Source organism: Lotus japonicus, chromosome 4 (genome assembly GCF_012489685.1).
Source record: "Lotus japonicus ecotype B-129 chromosome 4, LjGifu_v1.2".
In the NCBI taxonomy this organism is placed as follows: domain Eukaryota; kingdom Viridiplantae; phylum Streptophyta; class Magnoliopsida; order Fabales; family Fabaceae; genus Lotus; species Lotus japonicus.
In genome coordinates, this window is record NC_080044.1 from 69,084,039 (window position 1) to 69,095,393 (window position 11,355).

At 36.2% G+C, this 11,355-nt stretch overlaps 1 protein-coding gene across 1 annotated transcript; it reads right to left on the reverse strand.

Moving 5' to 3' along the window:
* Positions 1-645: 645 nt before the first annotated feature.
* On the reverse strand, positions 646-10,251 carry LOC130711506 (uncharacterized). Its single transcript, XM_057561173.1, has 17 exons — positions 9,845-10,251; positions 9,194-9,276; positions 8,010-8,129; positions 7,436-7,525; positions 7,224-7,339; positions 6,654-6,753; positions 6,449-6,520; positions 6,320-6,367; positions 6,157-6,234; positions 5,960-6,079; positions 5,712-5,817; positions 3,385-3,548; positions 2,982-3,116; positions 1,730-1,860; positions 1,332-1,394; positions 1,161-1,239; positions 646-1,064 (listed from the first exon to the last, which is right to left on the reverse strand). Exons 1-17 carry the CDS (start codon positions 10,152-10,154, stop codon positions 1,002-1,004), a joined length of 1,878 nt encoding a protein of 625 aa, XP_057417156.1. The 5' UTR covers positions 10,155-10,251; the 3' UTR covers positions 646-1,001.
* Between the last annotated feature and the right edge of the window lie 1,104 nt (positions 10,252-11,355).

Consider the following 11,355-nt stretch of genomic DNA (forward strand, 5'->3'; position numbering starts at 1 on the left):
GAGTATTTTTCAACTGTTTACCAGTTGGTCTTGTTAATAGATGTTATATAAAATTGGAATAGAATATGGTGATGACATTAAAGCCCTTATGTGTAGTCTCCTCCAACCTCTTCACAGCAAACGTGCCACCGCAGCGGCGGCCGCAGCGTTCCGGTGCGGTGGTCACCCCTTCAAAGTAAAAACTTCAACACATCAAATAATTTATGTTCTTTATCAACATACGGGTTTCTGAGGTCACACCCAAACCCAGGTTACAGATCACCATGTCCAGAATATCAAACCCTGAGACCTTCACCCGCAGAAGTACCAACACCGTAGATTCTAGATCTGTAAGTTCAGAAGGCTTCGCGCCGGTGTTGCATCATTTCGTCGACCATGGTAGTGGTGGAGCAAGGGTTCATCGACAATTTGGGTTTGCAATTGATTCGCTTTTTCTATCCATTTTCACTTATTTTTTCTCATTATTAAGGGTTGCAATTGATTTCATTTCAGTTGTTTGATTCAATTTTTACATTTCATGAATTAATTGCTAGTCCTAGGTTTTTTTGTTGTTCACACTCTCATAGGAGAAAAAACATAAAATAATCAAATAGAAATTGGTTAACATCAACTTTGAATTTAAACCAAACATATGGGAATACGAACTTGTTCAATGATTTCTAACAATGCATTGCCAAATTGTCAATCTGATTACATCATGTAAATTGCTGAAATCAACACCAAATTCACAATCAGTTGGAAACAAAATCTCTAGCCATTTGTGTTTCCCTTCTTTGCCTGGTGGGGCTTTGCTCTCCTATAACCAGGGGCCACTTAGCACCACTTGGCCAAGGTAAAAATGCTACATGAGTCTTCCGTGGATATTATATGAGTTTCAAATAATACAAGGTATCATCATCATCACAGCATTGGATACTGTTACAATGATACATCTGCTAACAATGTCAACAACAGATTCTTTATTTCTTATACTAATCCGTTTTTCTTCCCGCAATTTTTCCCTAAGAAGAAAAGTCATCATTGAGTGCTGAACAGTAGTGTGAGTATGAGTCATGCGCAAGATTCTACAGAAACAAATCAAAGTCAATTCAAACAACACAATAATAACTTAATCGTTCATGGCTATAAATGACAAGGTAAAGAGAAGGTTATCTGGATACCTGTTCCTGAGAGCGGAAATACATGAAGGGGGTGTAATATAAAAAGTTTGACACTCTAGATGTATAAATATCAGCATATCTGCCATAATAAATTTAAACTCAATTAATTCAGAATTCAGAGAGTAATCACGCTAAAATAGAGATCAGTGGCATAAAAAAGAAAGCACTTACTTTTCAATTTGTCTCATCAAGTGACTTTTATCCCACAGTCCAGCACGAGATAGATAGCCCCACCTAATGCAGACAAATAATCCAAGTGAATAACAAATGCATGCGGTAAAATGACCAAAAAGCAAGACCAGCAGCAATGACAAAATCGGGTACCCACTTTTTAAATATTTTTAATAATGTTATAACTTCTATCAACTTCTCATTTTCCAACACAAGTGTCATGTTGTAATTGGACAACAATAAAAATACAATGTATAGAACTGTGTCTAAGCTTTGTTCGTCCTGGAGCATATTGACAGAACAAGATCACCAATAACTCTTTCCCATGGCAACTCAGTTATTGAAATAGCCATGTGGGCAGACATAAAAAAATCGAGAGTTCTATTCTCTGAGCTTACCTTGAATTGAAGAGCTCCCCATCTTCCTCCAGCATTGGAGCAATTTTCTCATCCAGTCTTTGCATAACAATAAGTAGCTTTTGCATGCTTTCAGTGAGGTCTTCATCTTTCATGTTGGTTGCTGCAAGTGTCTTTCAAGTACAATGAAAAATCTTACAATTAGTTGTCAATCATGAATAGTGGAACATAGTGTCGCTGACCCAAAAATGCTATAGCGGTTCTATACTTCAATTTTAATTCAGTTATGATTTATAATAAATGCATATACAAATGCTAAAAAAATTATTTAAAACAACTCAAAATTCATAACACTCATAATTAACAATAAAAAGCCATAGGTCTATTAAACAAAACATCAAGTAAATACCAAGAAAAGTCAAGGTAACCAATAAGTTTAAGCCTCTAGGGCTTAAACCAAACTGTCTAAAAGCATGAAAGTTCAAATAAAAGTTTCTTATATAATAATCATCAATCATCTTCTACTAGATCCAAGTCTTCCTCTTTATCATTTCCACTACTATCACAGCTTGCTTATTGAAAAAAAACTACTATCACAGCTCGGTCACTCGATAGTTTAGCTCAGAGAGTTAAAGGAAGAAATGTGTGAAGGAGTGAGGGTTTTCACATTAGAGGCCACAATGACTGCTACATTAAACCGTGACACTGCACAGCAATTAGGATTGAGGAGTGGCCAGTTTTGCTACGCACTGACAGCCCTGTAGCGTACTATCGGCAAGACGGCAACCTTGCTTACAGTTAGTATTTAATTATTAGGTCTATATGCGTGTGTACACACACAACACAGCTTCAAAATAAATATAAAGAAAAGGTATTCTTGATACCTCTAAACAGGGAACCAAGTAGTCAGATAAGGTCAACCTAGGGGTAGTTAAAAAGTTAAGAAGGTTTCAATATATGGAAGGAAAAGGCTTCCAAAATCCAAGAAAGTTACTAATTAGGCTAATGATCCATAAGTGAATAACACGCTACTAAACCAGGATTAATTATTGAGATGTTTGGGAAGATTAATTACTGCATTAATATTTAGATTTTAGATTAGGAAGGTTAAAGGGAACTGAATGAGGCAAGAACATAATAGCAGTAGCAGCAAAGGTTGACCACATACTATCATAAGAATGCAAAAGAAAATTCTTTAGTGGCTAATACTTTAACAATGGTATGAGGTGTGATGTCAGTACAAATAAAGCATAAAAAACAGAATATAAAATAGGATTATAAAACCAATATTTACTTGAGCAGGACGGTCTTTGCTTCGCCTTTGCAGAGCCAGCCGAAGTTGGTTAAAGAGATCCCCTAGAACCTCCTTTTGATTTATAAGCTCCACTAATGATTCTCTCTGACTCCGGCTATGAATCAAGGCACTGTACTGCAGTTTAGGATCCAGTCAAGGCATTACTTTTGCTTTAAACAGTACGTAAGTTCAACATTAAAAGTTACCGAAAATGATTTGCATCTCAGCTGAGTTAACAAGAAATACAATCATTTTTTACTCAAAACAAGGAGTATTCTTTTCATAACAAGTCCAATAGGAGTCAAACACTCTTTTCATAACAAGGAATATTCTTTTCATAAGAGGAAGTTTTCAAGATTTTTTACTAAAAATTACGAGTCAAATATAAACTGATTGTACCAACCTCTTCTTCCAGTTCACGACAAACCAATGCTGTTCGCCATCGCAAATTAACCTTGGATTGACTGACATCTGTGTAAATATGGTCACCAACATATAATATCTCATCTCCATGGATATCAAGAGAATTTTCAACCATCTGTGCACTTCCCCCTGAGTATAAACCACCTGCAGAAGATGATACATAAAGTACCATGATCATAAGTAGTAAAATTAGCAGCTTAAATATCCTCAGTAAAAATTAGCATGCCAGTTGTTTGAGTAGTATTATAATTTTTTTTTTTCCAAAAACATCAACCATTTGACATTTCAGCTACATATTATCATGACAGAAACAATTCAATCATTATATCAGAACCTAATCAACCCTAAATTATGCAGAATCAAGTGCTAAATAGATATTATTAACGCATCAAAATATATCATCAGTGCTTTTCCTTCTTTGTATTGATGGAGTTTTCTTTGTATTAGTAGCAAACCTGTCTACAGTCTACATCTACAATCTGTGAAGTGTCCCTCCTATTTCCAATAAGGTAGCAGCAGACCCGAAAACTATCAGCGAAAGATGTATTCGAGATAGGAAATGCCAAAATACAAACATAGAGCCTTTCTGGCTTTGTTAAAGGGATGGAAAACTTCATCTGCCTCAATATGTATGGTGCATTCCATTTCTGGATGTCTCAAAATAATGTATTTCTCATTTTGAAACTCAATTGTCCATAACTTTTTAATTCATGAAACTTGAGCACAATGTTCAAAACTAGTCTTTCGCTGGGAGTACTACTTCCACAATATTCAAAACTAAACAAAAAATCATAGATAAGGAAAAGGGTTAAACATCATATTAGTCCCTGTCTTTGTGTCGCCATCTGATCTAGGTCCCTCGCCGGAAAAATTATTGTAAAAGGTCCTCTTCTTTGTAAAACGTTTGGAGCAAGTCCTCGCCGGAGCCCGGAGCTCCGACGAGTGATGATTTGGAACGCTGACTAAGCTAAATGTGCTGACATGGATTTAAAAAAAATTAAAAATTAAATAAGAAGTCAGACTTATTAATCAAATCAACTAAAATTACATATATTAACAAATCTAATTAATAAAATCAATTTCCCCAAATAAAAAAAAAACCTAAATCAATTTGGGATTTCTCAGAAAATCAAACCGTAACCCAGGAAAGCATACCCACCCATCCACATTCTTCTTCAATTCATCAATTAATCTCTCCACTCTTCAAAATCATAATAATACAATTCTTCATCTTTACAAGTGTGTGCCTTAATACCAACGAAATATCTATCCAGTGGCTCCACAAGCCAGATACAATAAGAGTAAATTGAAACACCAAAGAGAAAAGCAATAAAACAAAGCAGCTTACAGTCCCTTCCTACACCTGCAATACACGCACCGGACTAGCAATTTTCAAGCTCCTGGCGAACCGAAACAGAGCACACGAAGAGCTCAAAACAGAGTTTGGTAAGTTGCCATCAAGAGGAGAATTAGTTGTTCTTCCAGTTTGTGTTTTTCCCTAAGCATTCACTAGGACGAGAAATTGAATCCTTTATCCTTACATTTATTTAAGCCATTTCCAAGACCTGAATTTAATTAGGTCCACAACCTTCTCTTCAAGCCCTTGTCGAGTCTGGTCCTCTCGGCCAGAAGATGAAGAAGAGCAGTCGCAGAGAAGAGAAGACAGTGGTGGCGTGGCGGCACCGGATCTAGGGAAGAAGATCCGTCCTCCATCGCACCCAGCCGTCTTGCTCTTTCCCTCTCAATTTCTTCTTTCCGTCGCACTCAGACAGATCTTCGTGGTAGGGGATGGGGTCGGGGTGGAGGTTGGAATCTTGGTAGGTGGTGGTGGGCGTTGGCTAGTGGTTGGTGGTGGTGGCTGTTGGGGTTGGGGTGGTGAAGAAAAAGAGAGAATGGAGAGGAAATTGTAGAAGAAGAAGAAGAAACCCTAATTTGGGGAAATTGGGGATGAAGATGGTGGATTACAGGATTAGTTTTTTATTTGGGAGGAATTTGATTTTGTTTATTACTAATTTAGGGTTAGATTTTTTAATTTGTTTTATTTTTATTAATTAAATTTAAATTTCTGATGTGTTATTATTTTTTAATTTTTTTTAAATCAATGTCAGCACATTTAGCTTAGTCAGCGTTCCAAATCATCACTCGCCGGAGCCCGGAGCTCCGGCGAGGACTTGCTCCAAACGTTTTACAAAGAAGAGGACCTTTTCTAATAATTTTTCCGGGGAGGGACCTAGGTCAGACGGCGACACAAAGACAGGGGCTAATATGATGCTTAACCCTAAGGAAAAAAAAGGGAGTACTACTTACCAAATTTAGCCTTGAAGCATGGACGCATCAGACCCTCGCCTGTGACCACTTCATACATGGGATGTGACGTTTGGAAGAACTCTGGTTTTCTCGCTGACACAATTACCTATCCATGAAAAGGAGCCACATCCATAAAATGCAAGGTTTATTTCATAACAAAACAAGGTTGTAATATAAAGTATTTTGTACTACTCTAATCAATGTCAAGAGATTATTGTTTATGGAAGCAAATATTTACAAGTACTTACTATGTCAAATAGATCTCGCCAATCCATATCATTTGGAAGGAATCGATTAAAAGAATGCCGCATCATTTTGTCTGTGTAATGATAATCCGAGTTGGTAATGAGCAATAGTTTTTTACCAGCCTGTTTCATGAAGACAACTGAGTAAGGAGTACAAGGAAAACACATGTTTTGCAAAAATAACACCTTAGAGGTAATACCTCCTTCTGATCCAAAAGTGCCAGAGGTAATTCTGGATCTGGCTCCACAAACTGTTCAGGCTTAGACATGATCTCACTCTGCATCATTTTTATAAGTAATAGGTATGAATACAGTAAAATATTGAAATTTCATAGTGGTCAACGACAACATGAATATGTTCACCTTAAGACGACCTTCTACATGTGCCCAAAAGAGAGCTTTTCCAACAGCCTGAAAATATTGCCAATGGTAAGGAAAAAATAACATCCCTAATCAAATATAATGTTTACAAAAACATATGCACCATATTACCTTATAAAGTCCTTTATAATCCAAGGGGCCAAGATCCGATGGTATTGTCCCATCATCCAATCTGTCAACCATCTGATAGAAATTATACATCATCAGTGAAGTCTCATCACATGAACTAAGACTTGAATGCTACTTTAAAAAGACTATTATAGCTGAATATATCTACATCACTGAAAGCTGAGTGATCTTCAACGCGATGACATACCTGCATGTAGGCTACAGCTTCAGACACAGAGAACAGTGTATTGAGAAACTCCCATCTACTCTCCTTTCGCAGGTCCACCAGTTCTCTCCCGTACATCTCACTTCCATTGCATATAAAATTAAGTAGCACTACAGAAACTTTAACTCCAATTTTTGATAAATGACATCTACAGAGCTATTACTGTGCGCACACGCACACAGGTGTGTAATTGTGTATACATATATCAATGTGAAGGCTGTGCTGCAAGGCAATGACTCAATGAAATGATCCATGTGCAAACGTATACTGCACCAATCTAGGGTTATTTCAGAAGACTTTCTGTGTTAAACAGAAACCTAAGGTGAAAACTTGATTGTGTTGGTCTGGCTATTTGAATAAAGTGTCAATTTCCATACTTCATTACTAACCAGTGTAGAACAACATATTTATCTTGAATGCACTTTCTTGGTAGCCTAAAGTGATGTGTTTCTATGAGTTAGTGCAGAGTGTGTTGTGTTGATATAATGAGTGAGCAAGAGGGTTCTGCATAGATTTCTATCAGCAATCAAAATTACAATGCCAGACACTTACCTAACAGCTCGAGTAGATAACATTTTGGTGCCGTGCATGGCTCTTTTTATATAACCAAATCGATCAGCTTTAACCAAATTGCCTTTCTCTTTGTCTATGACAAGGCCTCTAATTACCTGAACAATTTATAATGGAATGCAAAGATCATTTCACCAAACATGAGATGATATGGATTGCCAAGTGCCTTCAGCTTGCTAGAGAGAACACGTTACCAGGTCAGGATCAAATTCAAGCCCATCAACAGGGAAGCCCATATTCTTAAGGTTTTCCATACAGTAGTCATAAGCCCGCCCTTCCCAAGCCTGTAAGAGCATTGTCAATATCAGAAAAGACAATTTAAATAAATAGAAATAAAACTGAAGTTCCATAAGAAATACAAAACAATAAATAACCTCTTTCAGACTGATATGATTTGTAGTACTATGCTAATGATTTCATGTTTTTAACACACAAAAATAAAAACTTCAAGCACAGATTAAGGGGGAAATACTTTGGACTTTTACTAGTGTGTAACATAAGAACTAACAAATATCAAAGGACGAATGAGTATAAAATAGTACTATTGAGTATTGAGTATATTGACTTTTGTGATGGCTCAGTCAGAGTCAGTATAACATAATGCCAAAATTTCAAAAGTCTTATAGTGCATAAAATTGTTGACAAATGTTGCACATGTCATGCAACTGAAAATTGAAAAAAGGAAATCATATACTTATATCTGCAGGCAATGTCATTAAAATTATAATAGTTTACATAAACTATATGATACATGGAACAGAGACATACCCTCACATTATACTGGACCAAAGTATAGTCCATGTCATATCCAATTACACTGATCGACCGCAGATTCAATGTACGGGTGCAGAATATTCCACGAGGTGAATTTCTGGACGAAGAAGGGCTCTACATAAGGACATAACAGTGATATTTACTTTCTGGACATCAAACTACGCTAGCAAAAATAGCATATGACAAAATCAGAGTGATAGTCAGAAACAATAATGAGATGAAGAAAATAACAAGTGGTGAAGTAAATAGTAGGCTGTTGCGTGTCAGAAAGATATTGACATAACACATTCACATGCAAGTTTGACACTAGTATGACCCAAAGGGAAAAATAAAATCAGCTAGGGGAAGGGGATATAATGATAAGGAGATAAGTAAATGATAAAGCGGATTACATAAAGTATCAACCTTTGAAGACGTTTATGAAACCTTTGCAAACACAATCTATGTTCATTGTAAATGAAGGACTCCAACAGATATTTAAAAGAGGAAATGGCAACGCAATTTCTCAAACTAGATAGGTTGTTTACGCAGGTTTTGTAAACCTAGGTTCAGGATGGTGAAATTTCCTTTATAACTTGACACTCAGAGGCTTAGCTTAAATATAAAGCATGCATCTTCACAAAATGAGAACTTATGGTATATGTAATACTAATATCCATTCTCCATTATCCCTCAATGCCTATTTTAAGAGGCTGCTTTGATAAGGAGGAAGATTAGTACAAAAGTCCATATAGTACTCCCTCCGTTCCCTATTATAAGTCACATTTTTTGAAAAAAAATTGTTACAAAATATAAGTCATTTTCTAATATCTAGGAAGCATTAAATAATTTTTTCCAAGTTCACCCTCATATTTAATATGAAAGAGATGATAAACTTTAGAATATTAACTTGGAGAGAGAAAATTATAGGAAAGTAAATAAGGGTAATCTAGGAAAGTAAATCATTTTTTTTTACAAATTTATTACTAGTAACTACTTTTCTTAATCTAAGAGAATTAGTTATTTGTGACTTATATATAGGAACGGAGGGAGTAGTACACAGAAGCCACTACATACACTAATAATTGTTCGCCAACTAATACCATAGAAGACACAAGTGTAGACCACTATATTCCAAACCAAAAATATCAACTAACTAGAAAAGGAGCAAGTAAGCAGAGGGAGTGAGTTTACTGCACCGGAATACCGAGGTCTTTTAGCAAGTCTTCTGCTTCTCTTGCCTCTGCTCTGGCCACTTCCTCAATCGCCTGCCCATCAATTCCTACAATGGAGGAGAGTGGAGACCAATATTTGTCTTGTTATCACAAAATTACGAAAGCCATATCCGTAATTATGACTGATATTTTGTAAATATTACAAAGGACATTAATATTCATAGAGAAATTAAGTACATATTTAGTTTGAGTAAACATTTTCTGCTTTTACTAACACAAAAACATCACCTTGTTCTCACTTTATTTCTGTTTTCAAAAATTAGTCCATGAAAGGATGAAAATAAAATCTTCAAAAACAATAAATGAAAGCAATTTGATATTTTTGTAACCATAAGTATTATATTCATCATTTTTAAGCAAATATTAAAATAAAGGTAAAAATAATGTAGCATAGTATAGTTGGTTGTGCTACAAACAAATGAATCTGGTCCAAGCTATGTTTTTTAGCACATAAATGAACAGCAATATTGTTCAATGTCTTGTTCCTGTAAGCAATCAAGCTATTAAGCAACACAACAACAAACCGAAAACCACAAGCAACAAATAAAGTCTAAAACCGAATTGAGAATAAAACTGAGGACCAAACTGGGAATTTTGAAAAGTTTCAAAATTTACCAAAAGCCTCAAGATGCTCCAACTTGACATTCAAATCCCCTTTGGTGCTCTCGCCGAGGTAATCCACGTCATACTTGTTCGGCGGCGTCACAGAGAAAACGTCGCCGCCGACGGGCTTGGAGTCAACGGTGCAGCGACAACGCGTCAATGCCTTGGCCAGCCTCACATTCGCAGCGTTGTGGGAAGTGGGTGTCGTGAAAGCTGAGGTTTTGAAAAATCTGTTGTTGGCGGCGGCGGCGGCGGTAACTGAGAGCGTGGCATCTCCTCCGCCGTGCACGGCGAAGATGCTGAGAAGCTCCGCCGCATACATGTGTTGGATGGAGCAAAGTAAAAGGAGAATGAATGTGTGTCGGAGAACACTGAAAGTGAAAGTGAAAGTGAAAGTGTGAGTGAGTGAGACTTGGTCGTGGAAGATAGAACACTGACACAGAATCTAGTATTTTTTTTTTCTTTTTGGATTTTGGATTTGGATTTGATGTGTTTAGTTAAGGCCCAAATCTATATAGATTGGGTTTGAAAATTTTAATGAAAACAAAATTATGAGGAATTAGCCAAATCCTTTCTAAATTGATTATTTTATAAACTCAATGTATTTTTAATTTTTTTTTTAAAGACAAATGTTAGTTGTTAGGAATATTAGTATATTAGTCATCCTCAATGTTCGAATCCTAGATCCTTCACCCTTCATCTCACTCAACCCTTATGTCTCTATCTCTTACCACTTGAGCTATCATTCGGGGACTTAATGTATTTTTAATAAAGTAATCAAATAAGGTAAGTTATGACATTGGTGTTGGTGTAGCATGTGGGATAGGTAAATTAGACTCGTTTGAGGATCAAGACACAAGTTCAAATTCTGAAAAATCATTTGTTGAAAAGATGTTATGATTTCTCGTATGAGATTAGTCTTGATATTCTAATAAATCATCTTCAAACTAACTTGACATTAAAGCTATGTCTCTAACTAATATCCTTCTTGTATCTCCTCATTCACTTTTCTTCAAAACCCCTGGCTCATCAGATCTTTCAAAACTACTACGGATGAGGCTAATCATAAAACAATCAGCGCGCTTGCACTAAAACAAAAGTTTTAAATAAGTAGGATGAAGTTATAATACGATTGAGATGTTAAAATGAAAGGGGGTGGCTGAAAGAAGTGAAAAATAACGTAGGGTCCAATAAATTGAGAAGAGTATGAGAATGGCATGTGGTGGTTAGAGAACGAAGAAAGGAGTCATAAGAATGAAAATATTAAGGGACCTTTCATGAGGGAGAGAGAATCCAGTGAGGGAAAAACAACCACTTAAAAGTGGGTAGGGGCCTCCCACGAGGAGGGAAAGACTTCCGTCTGACTGGGAGGTTAAAATAGTAAAGACTATGCATATAAAGGCTTATTGTAATACACTTCATTTTTTTAAGTGATTGAAATATATTTTTGCAATAAGACTTGTCAAATCAATACATTAGTCGAGATGAGAGTCCCCAGCTCAAGTGAAGTTTTGTTAATCAAA

Bases quoted from the DNA above. Each gene is read 5' to 3' on its own strand.
- LOC130711506 (XM_057561173.1), bottom strand. From the start codon at position 10,154: ATGTATGCGGCGGAGCTTCTCAGCATCTTCGCCGTGCACGGCGGAGGA. The intron at 1,395-1,729 runs GTAAGCTCAGAG...TGTCTGCATTAG, and splicing joins GGGGAGCTCTTCAATTCAAG to GTGGGGCTATCTATCTCGTG. The intron at 1,240-1,331 runs GTAAGTGCTTTC...TTATTATGGCAG, and splicing joins TTGATGAGACAAATTGAAAA to ATATGCTGATATTTATACAT.